The sequence below is a fragment of the Larimichthys crocea genome, chromosome I (assembly GCF_000972845.2).
Source record: "Larimichthys crocea isolate SSNF chromosome I, L_crocea_2.0, whole genome shotgun sequence".
Taxonomy (NCBI): Eukaryota; Metazoa; Chordata; class Actinopteri; family Sciaenidae; genus Larimichthys; species Larimichthys crocea.
Window position 1 is genome coordinate 200,730 of NC_040011.1, and position 21,560 is coordinate 222,289.

A 21,560-nucleotide genomic window follows, 5' to 3' on the forward strand; every position below is an offset into this window, starting at 1 on the left:
CAACAAAAAGTGGAAGAAACATTTACTTGCTACTTGCTTACTTGCTATCACTGGTGATGGTAGTTTGGAAGCAGGATTTGAGTCTTCAATTTTCTGTCAAAGAACTCCCCAACATCTAACTCAATCTTTATTTATATAGCACAACACAATACAAATAAAGAATGCAATACAAAGTGCTTCACAAACTAAAAAACATCTGACAGAAATTAAGCGAATATTGAAAACCCACCACAAGACAGAAAAATTAAACACTATTCACCAATGAGGTCATGTTTTGGTGCAGTGTGGCTGTGAGCAGGATTACACAAAACCAACAAAACAGAGATGCACCAAACTTTGTGGAGGGATGGGGCTCAGGCCAGGGAAGGAATCTGGTTACTCCCAACCCCTACTCAAAACTTCCAAAAGTACTCCTCCTACTGTCTTTGCATGAAATGAATTCTTTGGCAGTTGCCTTCCTGTTTAACATGTCAAGCTTTTCCTTGTGAATATGGCACACAGCCACACTGTTCAGGCGTGTTTGTGTCATGGTACTCCTAAGCCATGTCTTCAGCCTTCGGAGCCCACTGAAGCTTCTCTCCGCCTCAGCTGATGACACTGGGGTAACAATAAGCAGTCTCACAAGTGTTTCAACTTGATCAAAGAGGCCACGGACCCCTGGACACATCCCCTGAAGAATACAAACAACATCACTGCTGGAGTGGAACTTATACTTGCTTCTGAACATTGCAAGTTGCAGCTTCAGGCTTTCTAGGTTGAGCTCTGGATACTTCTGTACATCATTGTGTATTTCTCCAGTTATGAGGACTTGCTCCAGATTTCTGATCATTCTCATTCCTTCCTGCTCCACAACATCAAGGACTTTGTAGTACTCTCCTCTGTAGTACTCTGACGGGGATGCATGCACATATGCAGGAGCAGAGCCGGTAAAGCGCTGAGGTGGCTTATGGTGATGTGGAGATGAAATTGGTGTGGACCAAGAGTTTCACACATCTGTAATGCTTTGCTGTGAACAGTTTGGAAACTGTGTGGGTTGCGTTTTTTAGCAAGACTTTCTTTCACACAGGCGACAGCAGACAGCATGCCATCGATAGTCTGCGTTCTACTCTGGAGAGAAACATTGAGAGTCTCAGATCAGATTTACACAATGTGCACCACAGTGCACAAATGGAGCAAGCGGTTGCTCTCTCTTAATGATGGCCTGTGCCCCTGAATATTTACCAGCCATGTTTGCTGCTCCATCATAGGCTTGGCCACGTAAGCTAGTGATGGACAAATTGAGGTGTAGCAACACATCCTTCACCACCTTTGCCAGATTTTCTCCAGTGGTTGATGAAACCTCATACAGGCCGATAAAGTCCTCATGCACAACCAAATCATGGTCAACATACCTTAAGCATATTGCCTGTTGCTCTTTTCCAGACTGATCTCTAGTGCCATTCATCATTATGGAGAACTGTGAGTGTGGAATTGATTGGATCTTTTTAGAAATGTCCCTCACAATGGAGGTGCTGATTAATTTAAGAAACTCATTTTGAATGGTTCCTGATGTGTAATGATTGTTTTTACTTGCCAACCACCTGGAAAGGCATGGGTCTTCTTCTGCTTTATACTGGAGTAGTTGAACTAGATTCCCCTCGCTTGAATCATGGCCCCTGAATGCTACACCCTGTCTTGCAAACAACTGCACAGCACCAATTATTTTTAAGAGACATGCCCTTGCTTCCTCTTGTTTTGATGCAGCCACACTTGCCAGATGACATTGAACTGATCTGTCCTCATACACATGGGTAGTTACTGCTGTCTTGTGAGAATCAGACTTTTCGTGTTTACTGAATCGTTCAATCGTTCACCCCACATTTTGAGTTTTGTGCGAAATTGCACACTACCTCTTTGAAACACTCCTGTTCACACATACATTGACCTACAATCAAATGCTTGGTCGCCTTTGAAAGCTCAGACCTTGCAGATTTGATTGATATGGAACAATTCACTCTTGTATACACTGCCAAAGAGCCACAGACAGAGAAGGACAGAGTTTTTGACAAAGCGATTCTAAACTGATTAAATTGAAAAATACCACATTTTAGGTCCCTTGAAAGCCACAGGTCTTGGAAAACACAACTTCTGTTGTGTACAATGTCTTGTGAGGCTGGGGATCAAATATCATGACTGCAAAATAAGAGGCTACAGAGGCAAGACGAGGCTGTGGGCCTTCTGCTGCTCCCATGATGGCTCGATTGACGTCCACAGGACGAAGGCGTTATACAGGGAGACGTCAATCAGGTTATGGAAAAGAGCCAGTGGCCACCTATTTGTTTGTCTCCTGCAGGAGTAGGTGCCAACAACCTAACAAAACAAACAAAAAAACACGAAAAACAATATGAATAAATAATCCAATTATTCTTTCTCATGATTATTTTTTATATGAAAATGCTTAGACAAGAACATAAGAGTGAGAATGAATGAGTCCCTTGAAAGCCACAGGGCTTGGAAAACACAACTTCTGTTGTGTACAAGGTCTTGTGAGGCTGAGGATCAAATATCATGACTGTAAAATAAAATATGACCTTAAAACACTATGTTTTTGGTCTTTTTACCGGCACGCTTTTGATTAAAAAATGATCATAAATAATATTTAAAAAATGATAATAAATACATGCATTGTCTTTTTGTTATTATTTTTATATAATACGATCATTTCATCAGACGTTGGAATAAAAAAGCTCTAAAAGTTGCATTTAGAAAGTATTCAGCGCTTTTTATCTAATTTTTTAAACTTCCATGAGGATTTATGTTTGATATCTATGGAAAGGTAATTCCCTTCTCTGCCTGACGATGGCGGTCTCGTCGCGCTAGTGAGCTACAGAGGCAAGACGAGAGAGTACGTCTGAAGCAATGCCACAACCTAATCTTGAGGCGTATCTAAGTGGGAGGTGTCATTAGAATCAACACAACCACAAGGTTAAAAAAGCAACGTTTTTGTCGGACTAACAGCCGGTTTCTGTGTGGCTTTATTGGTGAGTTGATTTACCTTTTATAATTGCGTGATTGCTCGGTTGTAGCGTTGATTATGCCTGTTGTGATTTTATCTTGAAATGGTCGGCATCAAACGAATCACAACAGTCTTAGCTTTCCAACGATATATGGCATGATTAGCTATGTAATTATAGCAGATGTGTATCTTACATGACACTTTGACTTGAAAAATTAGTCGATGGTCTGCTGTCTCTTCCTTTTAGACATCATCAAACTTAGAAGTAGATGTCTGCAAATTAGCAAACCTTCTGTCAGTTACCACTAACTTGACTCGATGCTAAGTTTGTTTGCCACCTGGCTTGGTTAATATTGACTTAAATGTCACAAACAAGACATAGTTTTGTTAGTTACCGACAAAATTCCTCATGACTTACTGGTCAGATGACTGTTACAGCCTCTGCTCGCTGTCTGCTTCGTAATAAAGAAATGCAGATAGAGCTCTGAAAAAATGTTTATTTTTTTATTTTTTTCGCGCGGCGGACCTGGTGGGTTTGGTCAAATGGCTGATTGGCTGAATGGATCTAACTGGACCAATGGGTTTTCATGTAGCCTATGGAGAACTGACGTGCGCTCCGTTTCAGTATGCTGGTGGACCGCGAGGACGGGTAAATGGTTTAAATCTCAGAAAAAGTGGGGGGGATGAAATCGTCTTTTTGTAAAAGTGGGGGTGTCGCATCCCCCCATCCCCCACGGGTGCGACGCCCGTGGATTGGCAGCAACATTGATTTTGATCCATTGTTATTTTTTTTGCAGTGGCAGATTAAAGTTATTGATATATGATATTTGATGATTTCTACTAGGCCAGCTCCGATGACTAAGTATTTTTTTCCCCCCAATAAATGCTTTTTACTCTGTTGTGTTCTAAAAAAAAACATTGAAAATACAAGATCAGTTTGAACCAGAAAAAAACATTTATTTTCGAAAGTTGAACATGAAATGAACATATGAACATGAAATATGTGTAGCTCAAGTAGAGCAGAGACTGCATATTATTAGGCTGTGGTCCTTGCATGTGAATCTTCCACATTTGCAGCAGGTGCTGCCAACTTTTCTCTTCCTACAAAAATCGCACAGCCTTCTGCACTTCCTCCTACAGGCCGCTCGTCCAGGCCCCTCCTCCGGGCCAATACTGCAGGCCCCTCCTCCCTCAGCAGCATCACTCCGTACCTCTGCGACGAGTGCTGCAGCGGCTGAGGAGCGGGGAAGGCGCTCTCTCTTCTGCATGTGTGGGATCACCAAAGTGTCTCCCACCTCTTCAATAAAGAGCCTCCTCCTGTGGGCCTTCTGCTGCTCCCATGATGGCTCGATTGACGTCCACAGGACGAAGGCGTTATACAGGGAGACGTCAATCAGGTTGTGGAAAAGAGCCAGTGGCCACCTATTTGTTCGTCTCCTGCAGGAGTAGGTGCCAACAACCTAACAAAACAAACAAAAAAACACGAAAAACAATATGAATAAATAATCCAATTATTCTTTCTCATGATTATTTTTTATATGAAAATGCTTAGACAAGAACATAAGAGTGAGAAATGAATGAATGCGTGCGTAACTGATGCACATACCTTATCAAGGTTGTCGACACCTCCTTTGCACCGGTTGTAGTCCTGGATGATGGTGGGCTTCCTCTTAGCGTCGTCGCTGACGTGTGGATCACGGTGCTTGGTGCTCAGGAGTAGCACATTCTTGCCCCGCCTGGGGATGTAGGACACCAGAGTGTGGTTTGTCGTGAATGCAAACAAGGAGGAGAATACTGCAAACAGAAAACTGAGGCACTCGTGAGGGTAAGATTACTTAAAATGCCTTTATTGATACATGGCTAATCTATTAAAAGCATGTCTACGCGTTTCAGCCAAACTGGCCTTCATCAGGACAAGAGTGAAATGTTTGTCAGACAGCTCAATTCACAGTTAAATAGATAATTACAGACAGCTGCTCAGTGTGAGCAGGTAGGAGGTCACATGACCTGAACAGCATGACCTGCCAATGACAAAGCAGAGGGTGAAAGACTCTGTACAGAAAGAAAAAAATAAAATCAGAGTCAATAAATCAGCATTGCACATCCGAGCATTACACAGTCAATTCAACAAATCAAAAAATGCATACAATATAAATATTGAGCCCAATAAGAGACCGAGGAACCGTCATCAGAGTCAATCATAAAGGACAGCAAAACACACCAATAGTCACAAAATACAAAATACACTCACAGAAAAGGAGAAAAGTCGAGTTCTCCATTCAACCCTGGATAATGAGTGGCCTTTAATGTATATATCCAGAATGACTCTCTTTGCAGGAGTCTTTTGAGTCTATCTCCTCCCCTGATAGAATCTTCAATATGTTCTATGCCTGATATCTTTGAAGAGTCACAACTACCATGACTTACATCTTTGTAATGGACAGCCATGGGGTACTGTGGGTTACCAGTTCTAATGGCATGCTTATGTTCTGCCAATCTTGCCTTCAGTTTACGCTTTGTTCTCCCAATGTAGAAGCGTCCACAAGGGCACTCAAGTCTGTAAACAACATAAGAGGTATTGCAATTAATAAATGTATTTATGTCAAATGTATGACCAGATGTCACATCAGTAAAATAATTGGCATTTATCATATTGCTACAGTGATTGCAATGTCCACACCTGTGATTACCTTTTAAGGTTGAAAGCCAGGTTTTCTGTGATACAGGAGGGAGATGACTCTTAACAAGTTTGTCTTTCAGAGTAGGAGCTCTTCTGAAGCTAATAGTCGGAGAATCTGGAAGAGCTTCTCTAAGAACACTATCACTTTTCAAAATGTCCCAATTGCTTTTGACAATTTGTTTAATTGCATTACTATGGTCACTGTGATTTGTGTCAAAAAATAACGCGGATCATATGTTGTTGTTCTTCTCTGTTTAGGGGCTAAACAGTTGTTCTCTAGGGAGACACTGTTGCTTGTGTAAGCTCTGAATATAGTTTTATGTTGATATCCTCTTGCCTTAATGTCTGGGTATACTAGAGCATTTTTTTCATAATCTTCTTCTGAGCACATATACGTTCGTCTCTGGAACTGACCAAAGGAAAATTTGTTAACCAAGGAGGATGAAAACTATTGCTCTCGAAGAATTGTGTTGCGGTCAGTTGGTTTTTGAATGAGAGGTATGTAAATCTCCGTTGCCATCTTTAGAGATTTTTAGGTCTAAAAAATTTATTCAGATGGGGAGAAATCAAGACTAAGTTTTAGATTATTAGTGTTATTTAAATATGAATGAAATGAAAGAGCTTCAGTTTTTGAACCTGACCAGAGTAAAATGATATCATCAATATATCTTCCCCCCAAATGATTTTTCCAAAAAAACATTAAGGTCGAGTAAACAACGTTTCTTCCCATGACTCCCATAACAGATTTGAATAGTTTGGTGCAAAACAGGCTCCCATGCTGTAACCTTTTCTTTGTTAAAAATTGATTCTGGATAGAAAACACATTGTTATGTAAAGTCCATTCACGCCAGTTGCAGGATAAGGCGGCAGGGGGCTCTGTTCTGGATGCTCTCTTCCAAGTAATGTGATACAGCATCTAGTCCTTCTGTATGATCAAGTTAGTATAAAGAGACCTCCACATCCATGTAACCAGAAGGGAAGAAACATCCAATGTTCTTAATGGCCTTTGATTTATTTTAATACATGGATTACTATCTTGGAATAAAGGAAGAACAGTTCTGAAACATATGTTTTAATAAGAAATCACAATATGAAGAAGCTGGTTCTGTAACTGACCCATGTCCCCACTGCATTTAGGTCTTCTGGTGGATTCTCTAGGTTTCTTACGACTTTGGGAGCATATAGAACGAGGGAATTCTGGGGCTTACAAAATAAAAAATAATATTCTTTTGTGAAATCCAGTCTCTCTTGTTTAGCATGTGATAATATTGTCCCATAATTTCAGATCTTCATTTGTTCTATGGGTCAGACTAAGTTCAAGTAAACTCACGATAATCAGCTGTCTCACTGGCCTCTGCAATTACTTGGTCTTTCTACCCCCACACGACACAGTCCTCCTTTGTCTGCTCTTTTTATTATGATGTTTTCATTAGTTACAGCCATTTCAATGCTCTGTTTCTTCTTTTGGTCAATGTGTTCCTTTTTTTTCCTATTAGATCAAAAACTGAAATCCACTCAATGTCAACGTTTCTATAGAAGGTGTTAAGGGGTGGGATTACATACATTGGTGTGGAAAGTGACTTGGAGTCTGAATGGCGTTGTTGTAGTATCTTGTATCCATGAACCAAGAGGCAGCTTGGCTGGGGTGTGATGTGGTGCAAACTTTCAGCTGGAGGTTACGATGGAACTTAAAAAGATCCCTTTAGTTGGAAATTCACTGGCTGTGTTTTCTTGGGGGCAAAAGGGGGGCTTCGTAGAAGAACTGAGACATGCGCTGGTTAGAAGAGGGATACCTGAGATGTTAATTATTTGTTCATCTTGGTTCATACCTGATCCTTGCTTCTGCTCCTGGTGTGTCGGGCTCCCTGATGGACCAGCCTCTTCCTTCGTCCTCTTTCTTGTCTTGCCGCTTCGTTTCTTTTGATCTGTGTTTTCTTTTGGTTAATGCATGCCGTAAAAAACTGGGAGAGGAAAAATCTTCTTTTCTCTGTAGTGGTGCCTCATCACTGCTTGGTAGTCGCTAAGGAAAGCATTTCGTCGCCGTTGTGGCTGAGTTTGTAACTCTGTCATTTGTCACAGGGAGGGATAGGAAAAACCTCTCTCACCTTTGCTGAAAGCAGGTGTGCGGGGTAGCTCGGGCTTGTTCCGTCGATGGTGCCGACGCATAGGCCATTTCTCCGGAGCATCGCTCCTCGTGACAGGCCGAAGGAGGTAAAAAAAGTTTGTCACATGTAATGGACATTTCCATGGAGACCCTCCGTATCTCGTCAGACCCCCTCATGCCTCTGGTGATTCAGGCAGGTCTAACGCTGCACCTTACTCCCCGTGTACAATGCAGCCTCCACGGCATACGACGTTTTTGACGTCGCAGGGTTGCCCAGATCTTGAGACCAGTAATTTGGCTGCTTTTTGGGCATATACTCCCTGCTAAAACGGCATCTGCCGCTTGAAGAGGGACAAGCTGTGCCATTGACGCAGATGTTCCCTGTCCGTTAACAGCATCGGCAGGCGGTGCGCCCATGTCCCATACTGTGGCGGAAGGCAGCCAGTTGTCCTCTTGGCGTCTGGGTCGGGGACGCTTGTCTCGAATAACGCAGCGCTCGGTCGAACGATTGGTGGAACATGTGTTGTGGGACATGCGTGGCCGCTGAACATCGACCGCGCCAACTCTTCTCCGCTCCACAGGGAGAGTGAATCGTCTGTTTGACCGGAAACACCGCCAAAATAATAGGCCCATGTACGCCTGCGACTCCCCGCGTCCAGTCTCCCAGCCTGTGACTCCCTGGTGCTCGCCGTCGAAGAAATGGTCTCCCCCACCAGTTCTCTGGGGTCTCGTTCGGGTCCTCCCGAAGGGTAGCCGGGATAGCGCAGTCCCTGTAGTATGCCGATGGATGGAGTCTCGGCGTCAGCAGGAGCGAAAAGCTCGTCATCGTGTCCCTGATCGCGAGCGGCAGCATAATGCGTAGTCCCGGACCAGACCTTGGCTGTGGGATGTACGCCAGCGTTGTTGTTGTTTGTTGCAGACCAACAATTTTCCTTTTAGCATGCCCTCCCTCTGCTTCCACTTCGGTTTCTTGTTCTCCCTTCTTCAGACGAATCAGCTGACGATGGAGCTGGACTCCAGCTGCCTCTGGTTCGAACTCTGAGGCTCCTCGTGTCGGTCTAGAGTCGGAGGATGGGATCCAATCCTAGCGCAGTCAGACTCCATAAACTATTTCTAGCGGGCTTCATTTCGTAGTGTACACTTTTGCCACTTTGCAAAAATACTAATTCCCACATTTCTGCTCTATTTATAACGCACGGGATGGTCAATGCACCTGCACAAACAACATGAAAGAAAACCTATCAAAGTCCAATTTTTTTTGTTCTTCACTACTCCTTTTTTTTATTGAATAGTGTTATAGCGCAGAGAGTGAATTTCAAAGAGAAAAGACTTTTGAAGTTGCCTGCGTTGCGTGCGCACTAGGTATGGGAATACTTTCATAATCGAAGCGATACGCTAAGCCAGCTCGATGGACACGGGCCAACGATCGATACATTCAAGGATAATGGAAAAATTGCCAGTGCTAACATGCCATACGATTCTCCAAGCATGCGCGATACCAGTTGACGATTACGTACGATGCTTAATTCCTTAAAAATACACAAAGGGCGGTCCAGTGCATCGATTGCGATTCGATACGCTAACGAGCAATGCCGAAGAAAAGTGCACCATGGAATACAGGTAGTTAAGTTATGGCACTTGAAGTCAATTAAAGCTTGCCTTTTATTATTAAAACACATAAAGTAACACAGTGCTTACGTCTCTCTGGAATCTGTAGTACACAAGCTAAACCTTAACAAAAAGGTGTCCTCTTTAGTGCAGTTGTAGAACAACTCAAAGACTACAAAAGGTTAAGGTGTTCCAGGTTAAGCTTTCAAAAGTGCATTTAGTTATACAGGAGCGTAAAACAATATAAAATGGGCTACTCAAAAAAAAGATTAAGGCCAGGAGATTTCCCTCCAATATAACAACGTTAAAAAAAACAACAAAGGGACTCATTGCATTTTCCTCCAAAGTGGTAAATGATTCACATTTGCAAAGAAAGAATAAACAGAGAGCAACAGTTTCAGGCTACTGAATTGAAAACATTTAACCCAGATGTGTCTTGTTCAGTTCTTTTAAGAAGATCAAGTTGTCACATGGTCATGGGTGAAAGAGACATTCGTTGTGGCAGTAACAATATTGCCTGCACGCTAAACACACGCTCATTCCATCCTTACTGTTTCTCCCTTGTGGTCTTCATGGTGTTATTGGGTGGCAAACCTCCAACAGCTGGTCCAGGCAGTCTTCTTTTTGGAGAAGGCCAAGACATCATCATCTCATAGAGACATGTGCAAGTTTATTAGGGTTGAACAATACGACGCAGTCAACCACAGCACAACACAACACATGTTTCTTAATGAACATGTACATGCATTGCATAACACCAACAAACATCTTAACTGTTGTGCTGTATTAAATAGATCTGCATCTTTTAGATTAAAAAGATAATATTTTATCTATTTTAAATTGAACAAGTCTACTACTCATCACCAGTCAAACAACCTCTTCTTTCTTCTAATGCTGGGGGCTTCATACACCTTTCCTCCTTCAGGCTGCCCCCTCTTCCATCCAGTGCCCTCCACCATCCGTGCACCTCCTTCATCCATTGCACCTAGCTTTCATCTGACAAACCATATCAAAGTCAAATTGTATAGGATTGTTCAAAAATCCTATGTAACAAGGTTTGCACAGAAGTTGAAGTGAGACATTGACAATCTTACACACACACATGCGTTAAAGAAATACAACATTAAATATACCTTATTAAAATTTCATTCAACTAAAACATTAGCAACGACCAAAATTAACACGAGGTATGAGCTAGTGGTGTGTTGTGTGTGTTTGGTGAGAGAGAGAGAAGAGTAGGGGGGGGGGGGGTAGAGTGAGTGAGTGAGGAGGGTAAATATGTCGAATTCTATGATTTAAATAAAATAAAAATTACATAATAATATTACCTTTCGTTCATTTTCACCACCTCGGCTGTTATGTTCACGAAGAGGAAGATCTCTGGAGTCGGACGTCGATCAAGAAGTTCAGGTGCTTTGAATCGAGGATCAAGGGGCCGTGCACTGTTGAGGGAGTTCTTGGAGTTTCCACAGTAACGATCGAAAAAGATCCTGTCGGAAGCGCCGCTTATCTCTGCGATGATTGGCATGTCGGTGTTGTCTTAGATGAAGTTTTGTGGTAGTTTGGCTTTGATTGGGGGCGATTCATTGAGATGGTTGGCTTTTTCCTCCATACTTGAAGTGTGATCTTCGGTGGCCATCACTTTGATGTCGTTGATGTCTCAGGTCGACCTCGGTCACAAGCAGCCTGGTTCATTCCTTAGTGGCACTGTCTCCCCCCTGATCCTCGTTAGTGAGCTATGCGTTCAAAGGGCAGCTGGTTGCTCCCAGCTAGCAATTCTCGTAGCACTTCATGAGCTCGCTACCTTTTCGCATCAAATAAGCTTTTGTGGTAGCTGCGCTTGACTGAATCCTTTCCCGACTATCCCACCGTCGCGCCTGCTTGGCGTTGTCGAAACTGTAGCCGTCCACCAGCCTTCTCACCTGTGCAATCATGAATCACTGTGTGGAGTGCAGCTGGCTGATTTTCAGTGAGGCGCTTTCTTGTGGAGCACCACTCTTACCACGTTCAGCACTGCCATCGGTGCCTTTTGCGAGGCCAAATTTATTGTTGTGGGGCTACGCTATCTGAGTGGGGCGTAACTCTGCGTCACAGCCTCCGCCACGAACCATATTCCTTGCGTTGTCGTGACCAAGGCAGGGTTTTTAATTGTGATGTTTCCAACTCGGGCGCAGACTTGTGGCAGCAAACGCTGCTAGGGTTTGCCCCTGGATGAGAACGCATTAAACACCGTGTTTGTGCAGGACATGAGACTGCAAAGTCCCCATTTCCGCGGTCACGTATGTGTGCCTGACTGTAATTTATGAATCAGTGGCAGATGTCCATCGTCGTACGTTGATTGAAAACCTCTGAGCTCGGCTCATGGAGGTCGACAGTACATCCATTGTACTTTCTCCAAAGGAAGCGGACTAAGCTGTCATGTAAAACAGCTTTTCTGTCGCGTTATGCGATACCTCGGCTCCACACCGCCGTCAAGCAGGTACTTTGCAAGTCCCTCGTTTCTGTAAGCTTGTATGGCTGGTTGCTTTTGCAGAGGAGAAAGATAAGGCGTCTGTGATGGATTTTGCCCTGGGTAGAACTTGTTTGCGCAGAGGTGACGGGAAGAAAAAAAACGGAAGATATCTATGGCTCACGTGAAGGTGTTGCAGCACATGCTAGCTGACGTAGCCATGGACGGGGCAGTTGTGTTTACGCTTCATGTTGCACCATATTAGTTTGTGCTCCCTGTGTGATTTTAATATAGCGGCACGGCAGAGTTTACAAATTGCCGGTTGTCTGTGTCCAGCTCCCCCCTCTCTTTAGAACCGCCGATTTCCTCCATAAAGACTGAAACCCGTAAGCCGATGGAAATGTCTTCCCTCGCCCTTCCTCCATGCTACCCTGCTGCAATGTATCTGGCCGGACGGCAAGTGACTAGTCTATGGGGCGGACTTTCTCCCGCTATGTCAAAATCTAGTGTGGGAAACCCGCCTCTATTCACACGGACTGAGCCGAGACTCAGCCGATACTTGAGTAGGAGAAGAAGAGGGATGGAAACCCATACCGTTTCTAAACGGTTATGTTATAATTATTCATCATAGTATTAAATAAGATATAATCTGGATTCTATCGATTGGCAGACAGTTTAAAACGATGCATCTCGAGTTTATGTGCGTGTTTTTTCCGGATGCCGACGTTTTGCAAATCGGTGCAACTGTATCTTAAACAGGTCGTATCGGATTTCCGAGCGCATCGCTGTGAATGCTTCCCAGCCAGTGCGCACACCCACACTGCTCACATGCACACACACATTCTCACGTGCACACACCACAGCACCTTGTTTTTGTTAACACACACCTATTATCCAACATCGAGAAGCACAACACTTCTGGTTCGCAGGAGTTCGCACGTTTGCGCGTGCCACACACACCTCACGTGCATCACAGCACACACCATCTCAGCATGCACACACACATACCTTTTTTTTTTACACACACGAGTTATGCCAAATCCATAAAGCACACACATTTCTTTCGCAAAAACAGTTAAAAACAAAAAGTGTGTTGAATGCTTTGCTGCTCGCGTCTGAAATGGGTTTAAAATTGGCGCCACAGTGGGTGGACACATGCAAACTACAAATTGAAAGCCAGGGGTCCAAAATAATCTTGAACAAACGGAATGCATTACATTTATGTTAGGATGTAAATGTCGAATCAAAAAAAGTTGTTGTTTTTTTTAATTGGGGCACGGTATTTGCGGCCTAGGAATGATTTAGGACAGCATTTCTGTTGCTGAGCAATTTTAGGCTTAATAATAGATAGCTGAGGATTTCTATTCTAAAAAAAAGTAAGAACATGAAGATCTTGACCAAATTTTAGCAACTTGCATTCAACACAGCCCACATTTGTCTAAAAAATACATAAGAGCAAAAAAATTATTAGAGGGGATACCTGAACCATAACAACTGAGAAATCCGTGTTGGGAAATTAATTACTTAATACAACTAAACAAATTTGTAGTTATGTGTTATTCAGTAAGGCAAGTAATTAATAAACCACACCTCTTAAATAAGTAACGACCTGAGACACTCTCCTCCGACCGTGAAGGCAACCCCCTGGCCTCCAAGGGGAGGTTGGGGGTCAGCTCTGATGCGGTTGCAGCAGCAGTTTGCTGCAAGCCCGTATATGTCTCCTAATTGGAGAGGCATGGTTCCTTAACGGCTTATCTGAGGAGGGTACTCCCCCACTCAACATTCCCTTTAAGAAAATATGTGCCCTCTGTGCGGACATTCCGATCCCTTGAACCTGTAATTTTAGTTATTTCTGTTGCCATCAGTTTATGACGGCCATTCTGTTTCTTTGTTGCAGGCTGGGTTGTACTTGTCCAGTTTTTCGTAAGAACTCCCCATGTCAGCACCGTTGACAAGCCTCCGTCATGCACGATGACTGCAATCCTGGATGGGTGGGGGAATGTGGGTTGGAGGGGTTACTCTGGCCGGCTTTGGTAAAATGTTTTGTCAGTGATGTGTCGAAAATGAACTAACACAAGAGTTATGTTAATGGTCCTACTATTTGTTTTCTCCTGGAATGGTAAACTTGGCAAGCAATGTCAAATAAGACCGGCTCTCTGACTGTTTAAGCAACATTAGGGGGTGGTAAAAATGGAACTATGGCACTGATATTGTGGTGGCTATCTTAACTTGTTCTTTTTTGTTTCTTCATTTCTTTGTTTATTAGACCACATCTCATAAATAGACAGGAGACCGTTTCGCTACTCTGGCTTGGCCGGTGACACAGACCGTGTGACCCGGTGGCTGGATCAAACTGACCTGTGCTCCGCCATTTCTTGTAGTGACAAAAAACATGGAGACACACCATTCAAACATTCTGTTCTGTGCTTCCTACGGAAGGCCACGTAAGCTCAAAACACCTGTGTGCTCAAACCCATGCCAAACATACACGGAAACCCCTCCCGTCCAACCAAACTGAAAACAAAACACAATCATAAAGTGGCGGCTTACATAATATTCATAATGAATACATATTGCTTTTAAGTATTTTGGCGTTGTGTTTAGTGTACTGATTTCATATGTTTGTGTTGATTTGATGTTGTGTTTTATGTACACGTCTTGGATACTAGAAGAAAAGCACTTTAAATAAAATGTGTCATTTATTATTATTTAGGAGTAGGGAAAGGGGATGCAACCGAAATGAAATTTTGGACCGAAACGAATAGAAAATTTAAATGTGCCGAAACGAAAGAACTGATATGAAAAGTCGGTTGTGTCTGTTTTTCCACTATTTTGTTTACGTATTGCATAAATACCTTAGAATAAATTTGAAGGACATGTTTTTTCAATAGAAAGTAAAAGTCATTTGTTTTTTAAATATCCTGTCAAATTATTTCAGAGAATTCCATTAATATGACTTATTATTTCAATTTTTACATTAAAAAAGCTCATGGTTGTTTGTTTTAAACACTGGTTAATTTGTCTTGAAAAGAAATTTAGCATATTAGTTTTTATATTCCCAGTGAAGTCCATGTTTCCCATCTTCTATAACCGCATCATAAGTCCGATTCCGACTGTCATTGCAGTTACGGCTACCGACGTAATGCAGAGTAATCGCACTAAAGATTCAGGTGTATGATGTATTTCTTGCCTGTGTTTTCTTATATCAATGCCTCGTGGGTTTATTGTGTGTGAAGAGAAAAGAATCAGGACCTGGCCAGATCACCGTGATGTGTTTTTTTGCTGGTCAATTGCGTTTCACGCCACTATTCGGACCTTACTATTTTGGGTGGCGAATATTTCGTGCATCCCTAATTATTAGATGGTTTTGTGTTGTTGTTGCAGTGAGGCTTCCAGATTTTATAACATGTATGTCCCACTTCTTCGACATACCTTTGAGCTTGCACCATAAACTGTGCCTTAAAACCTTGTTAAGATGTTTGACGTTATTGAATTTATGACCGTTGACACACACAGCAAAGAGAATGTTTAATTTTGAGAGCAAAATTGCACCCAGACCAGAAATAGCTTTGGGGTGATTATTTTTATTCAGTTCTATTTATTCTTCTCTTCATTTTGTTTCTCAAAAACACTGAAGTTAAGCATGTATTTAAAATGAAGGCTTAAGTACCAACAAAATATATTATATGGTCCATTAGTAACCTAGCATGATGTAAGAAAAAGTTCATCTGGTACTCTCTGAATTATTTAGCTAATTTTACAAACAAAAAAGAACGCAGAACAAGAAACTCCCCAACCTCTCTCAAGTTCGATTTTGCCCGCTGTTGTCTGCCTCTCCTTCTTTTCTTGCTTTCTGCCTCTCTGCCACAGATAGGGGAACGGCAGGCTTCAAAGCGCAAGAAGACATTTAATTTCCCGCCGCTACAGACGGGCATGTGCGAGCCCTTTCACTCCGCTTCAGTGCTGGCAGCGCAGTTATCTATCTATCCATAATATGTGTCACATACATATGTGCCATTGGGCACTAAAAAACAAATAACAAAATAACATGACGAGGGGAGGATTGGGCAGTATGCAAGGCAGCGAGTCAGCAATAGCACATCATATAAAACATACAGATGCTGCTCGAAAATAGGAGGGAAAGAAAAATAAATAACTAAAATAAATCTTATGGAGGGCTGACCTGTCTTTGCGGTCTATATGAAAATCAGCGGTCTTACACGTTACACATAGCTGAGCCATTTTTAGACCAGTTCTCCTCAAAAAATATCAGTTTGGTTTCTTAGTTTAAATGTAATTCCTCTCCATAACATCATATATCGTAAATTACTTTAATCCACTCGTTGATGTGGTTTGCTCTTCTAACCATTTTCGGGTGTAGAGCCTTTTTACACCCACTACCAACACTCTAGCAGGATTTGTCCCACTTCTCATATTCAAAAGTCCATCTAGATCACATAAGTACATGAACTTGACATTTTGAACCATTTTCCTTTTAACTTAAAACTGTCTCCAGGACCCCAAGAATCTCCTCCAGAATGGAGCCACAGAGGGGCAGCCCCAAAAAATGTGAAAATGATTTGCTGAATATTCCCCACCGGACCTCCAGCAGCAGTCTGAATCGGAATAGTTAGTCTTTTGTGCTGGAGAACGAAAGATCGAGTCACGTTTTTTCCAGCTTGAATTCCTCCAGGAGGGAGCTTGTCACTGACCACTGCTGTCCTGCAGGTCCTGTTCCCATTCCTTGTGAGAGACTGTGAGGCCTCCCTCTGCTTCCCATCGTTCCTTAATTTCTAGAGTATGATCGTCCTCTAAGATTTTGAAGAGCTGAGTCTAGTTTTGGATATTAGCTTTTGGAGGGTGGCCTGATTGTAAGCGCTCTTAAAAAATGTAGAATTCCATCCCCCCTGAAGTAAAGTCCATTTCTGCTCATAAATCCCTGATTTGTAATATTCAAATGAATCTTGTTTTGGAGCCACCATTTTTCTTTAGTCCTGGAAACATCAAAAACTTTATCCTGATAGGATTGTGCAATGAGGCTGTAATTCCGTTTTCTGTCCAACTTTTAAACCTTGTGTGTCAATACCTGCTCCGGTACAAATCTGAGTCGTATGGAAAAAGCATTTAACACATTTCAGTTCCTCTCCTCAGTTGATATTTTTAGTTATTCACCATGCTTTCAGAGAGCAATTGATCCCTGGATTGCTAGGGCCGAAAAGTGACTAATTAGTGAGGGCATTCCATCTAATGCATTAATTCGGTCGGCCTGTTCCCACTTTCATTGCCACTTCTATTTTTTTCCATTTTTGATCTAGAATTTGGCGTACACATCCCACTAACACGGCGTAGTTTGAGCCGTCTTTATAATCAGTTTCTCAAAACAGGGGGGGCTCGCCACCCTTCCCTTTGTTAATGTAAAGTTTATATTTTATTCTTTGGCTCCAATCTACTGCCATATAAATCTGAAAAGGAATTTTGTCCACTCTCGAAATACTTTTGCATTTCTCTATTGGTATTGAGTGGAATAGATATACAAGTCTGTTTGATAGTAGAATGGTCCATTTTAACAGAATCTATTACGAGAAACTGATATCAAATAAGAATTATATTCCACTCATAGTGATGATCCGCTATAATTTCTTTTTTAAGGGGGCCTATAATCTGTTCTTCTAGTGTTATGATATGTGCTAAAGGTCGAAGAGAATACCCAAATATTTTATACAACTTTGGTCCCAACTCTAGATGGTACCTGAGCGGGTGGGAGATATTTGGAGGGGGATCAAACATGAAAACTAGGACCTGAGTTTTTTTCTTATTTAATGTAACCTGAGTATGACCCCATAGTCATCTAAAACAGACATCACCCCGGCAGAGACTCTGTTGGGTTTGAAAGGCTAAACGAGTATGTCATCGCGACAGGGCCGAGCTTTTTTGTTCGCTTTGCTGCCATTGTTTACCTGGGATTTTTTGTGTGCTGTCTAATCCACTGTGCCAAGGGGTTCGATAAAAATCGCAAAAAGGGATTCGGATTAGGGACAGCCCTGCTTGTTGATCTCTCAGCATGAATGAGTCTGTGAGCTCTCCGTTGATTTTTAGTTTAGTTGATGTTTTTATCATAGAGGGCTTTTAATGGAATTAATAACTTACTTGATTGAAACCAAAGTCTCTCCATTAACCATTGAAAAAATTTCCATCGGACCGAGTCGCGAAAGCTTTGCGCCATCTTAACTAAACCAACATGGCCTGTAATTTTATTTTGATTAAATGTCTGATAATTTGTAGGGACAGTAAGACAAAACCTGTTTGAATCCAGTTGATATTCAGGGTAGAATTTTCTCAAGCTCTCTATGTGATAATGTGAAGTAAATTAATTTGAATTCCCATTACAGCACACCTAATCGGCTTCTATAGTTTTCCGCAGTCTAATTTGTCCTTGCTTCCTTTGGGTTAATAACTGATATATAGATTTATTTAGCATAAACAAACCTAAACCAATCCCAGACGTCTGCAGGTAAGCTAGGTATTTAAAGAAAGGAGCTTAGTAACACAAAATACGTGACGGTTCCACAAAACCTACCCATACTGTAAGATAACGTATCTGTAGGTTCTTTTATGAATTATTGTCAAATTTTACGAATGAAAAAAAACACACCACACTCTCCAATTTCTGTTTCTTTCTCTTCATGTTCTCGCTGCTACAGACCAGGAGCGGTGATTTTAAAGTCAGAGAAGACCTTTAAATCTTCCCGCCACTACTGATTGTCTCCCGGGCGTGCAGACCTTTAACTCCGCTCTGTTGCTTGTTGGTAAACTAATAAACTCACCAAAATATTAATTTGTCCCAAGAAGTTATCATCTGCAATCATTGATCTGAATAAAAAAAAACGCAGCTCTGACACATAATCCGCACATTGGTGGGGCTCGCCGCAGATTCTCGCGAATTCTGATAATCGCTATATTGCCGCTTTATCTCTTACTCATGCAATGGCATTTCACGATCTTGGAGGTCCAAAATCAAATCTCTCATCCCATGGTTCGGTGTGTGAAAAGACGCCTGACAACCTCTCACTGTTTGACTTCAGGTCGGCCCGCCCAATTATGACTTTGTTCTTGTAATGAAAACTATGGATCTAACTGGACCAATGGGTTTTCATGTAGCCTATGGAGAACTGACGTGCGCTCCGTTTCAGTATGCTGGTGGACCGCGAGGACGGGTAAATGGTTTAAATCTCAGAAAAAGTGGGGGGGATGAAATCGTCTTTTTGTAAAAGTGGGGGTGTCGCATCCCCCCATCCCCCACGGGTGCGACGCCCGTGGATTGGCAGCAACATTGATTTTGATCCATTGTTATTTTTTTTGCAGTGGCAGATTAAAGTTATTGATATATGATATTTGATGATTTCTACTAGGCCAGCTCCGATGACTAAATATTTTTTTCCCCCCAATAAATGCTTTTTACTCTGTTGTGTTCTAAAAAAAAACATTGAAAATACAAGATCAGTTTGAACCAGAAAAAAACATTTATTTTCGAAAGTTGAACATGAAATGAACATATGAACATGAAATATGTGTAGCTCAAGTAGAGCAGAGACTGCATATTATTAGGCTGTGGTCCTTGCATGTGAATCTTCCACATTTGCAGCAGGTCCTGCCAACTTTTCTCTTCCTACAAAAATCGCACAGCCTTCTGCACTTCCTCCTACAGGCCACTCCTGCAGGCCCCTCCTCCCTCAGCAGCATCACTCCGTACCTCTGCGACGAGTGCTGCAGCGGCTGAGGAGCGGAGAAGGCGCTCTCTCTTCTGCATGTGTGGGATCACCAAAGCGTCTCCCACCTCTTCAATAAAGAGCCTCCTCCTGTGGGCCTTCTGCTGCCCACAGGAGGAACATAAGAGTGAGAACGAATGAATGCGTGCGTAACTGATGCACATACCTTATCAAGGTTGTCGACACCTCCTTTGCACCGGTTGTAGTCCTGGATGATGGTGGGCTTCCTCTTAGCGTCGTCGCTGACGTGTGGATCACGGTGCTTGGTGCTCAGGAGTAGCACATTCTTGCCCCGCCTGGGGATGTAGGACACCAGAGTATTACACAGTCAACCAGCCTCTTCCTCTTCCTCTTCTTGTCTTGCGCTTTGTTGTCTTTGTGATCTGTTGTTTCTTTTGTGTTTGATGCCTAAAAAACTGGATGAGGAAAAATCTTCTTTCTCTGAGTGGTCCTCATCACTGCTTGGTAGTCGGAAGGAAACATTTCTTCTCCGTTGTGGCTGAGTTCTGTAACTCTGTCTTTGTCAAGGAGGAGAATACCTCTCTCACCTTTGCCTGAAGCAGGTGGCGGGGGAGCTCGGGCTTGTTCCGTCGGATGGTGCCGACCAAGGCCAGTTTCCTCCGGAGCAGCTCCTCTGACAGGCCGAAGGAGGTAAAAAAGTTGTCACATGTAATGACATTTCCCTGGAGCCCCTCCGTCATCTCCAGGACCACCCTCATGCCCTGGTTGATTTCAGCAGGTCTCCCACCTTCCTTCCCCGTGTACACCTGCAGCCTCCAGGCATACGACGTTTTGACGTCGCAGGTTGCCCAGATCTTGAGACCATATTTGGCTGGCTTTTTGGGCATATACTGCCTGAAACGGCATCTGCCCTTGAAAGGGACAAGCTGCTCATTGACGCAGATGTCCCTGTCCGGATTAAACAGCATCGGCAGGCGGTGCGTCCACATGTCCCATACTTGGCGGAAGGCAGCCAGCTTGTCATCTTGGCGTCTGGGTCGGGACAGCTTGTCGTCGAAACGCAGCGCTCGGCCGATGTGGTGGAACATCGTTTGTGGGACATCGTGGCCCTGAAAATGGCCCGCCCACTCTTCTCGCTCCACAGGCTGAGAGTGGATTCGTCTTTTGACCGGTAAACACCGGCCAAAATAATCAGGCCCATGTACGCCTGCAGCTCCTCCGCGTCCAGGTCTCGCCAGCCTGTGATCTCCCGTCTCCCGTGGAGGTTTGTTACGGCCAGGATATGCTGGATGATTTCGGCCGTCAGCAGGAGCGAAAAGCTCGTCATCGGGTCCCTGATGCGAGCGGCAGCATAATGCGTAGGTCCCGGGACCAGACCTCTGGCTGCTGGGATGTAGCGCAGCGTTTGGTTGTTTGTGGCAGACCACACAATCTTTCCATTTTTAGATGCCCATCCCTCTGCTTCCACTTCAGGTTCTTGTTCTCCTTCTTCAGACGAATCAGCTGAAGATGAGCTGGACTCCAGCTGCTCTGGTTCGAACTCTGAGGCCTCCTCCGTGTCGGTCTCAGAGTCGGAGGATGAGGATCCATCCCCGCAGTCAGACTCCATAACTATTTCTAGCGCTTCTTTCGTAGTGTACACTTTTGCCATCTTGCCAAAATGACTATTCCCACATTTCTGCTCATATTTATAACCACGGCTGCAATGCACCTGCACAAACAACCTGAACGAAAACCTAATCAAAGTCCAATTTTGTTTTTGTTCTCACTACTCATCTTTTTTATATTGAATTAGTTTATAGCGCAGAGAGTGAATTTCAAAGAGAAAATACTTTTGAAGTTGCGCGCGTTGCGTGCGCACTAGGGATGGGAATCTTCATAATCAAAGCGATACGATACGCATCTCGATACACTGCCAACGATTCGATACATTCAAGATTAATGAAATTGCCAGTGCTAGGATGCGATACGATTCTCCCACATGCTGCGATACGGTG

At 43.1% G+C, this 21,560-nt stretch overlaps 1 protein-coding gene across 1 annotated transcript; it reads right to left on the bottom strand.

Moving 5' to 3' along the window:
* Positions 1-3,900: 3,900 nt before the first annotated feature.
* LOC113745774 (piggyBac transposable element-derived protein 4-like) lies at positions 3,901-21,214 on the bottom strand. The gene is given in 5 exon segments (XM_027278731.1): positions 3,901-4,455; positions 4,602-4,789; positions 13,654-13,663; positions 20,151-20,648; positions 20,651-21,214. Coding segments are annotated over 5 exon segments (1,710 nt in total). The 3' UTR covers positions 3,901-4,005.
* Positions 21,215-21,560: the final 346 nt, after the last annotated feature.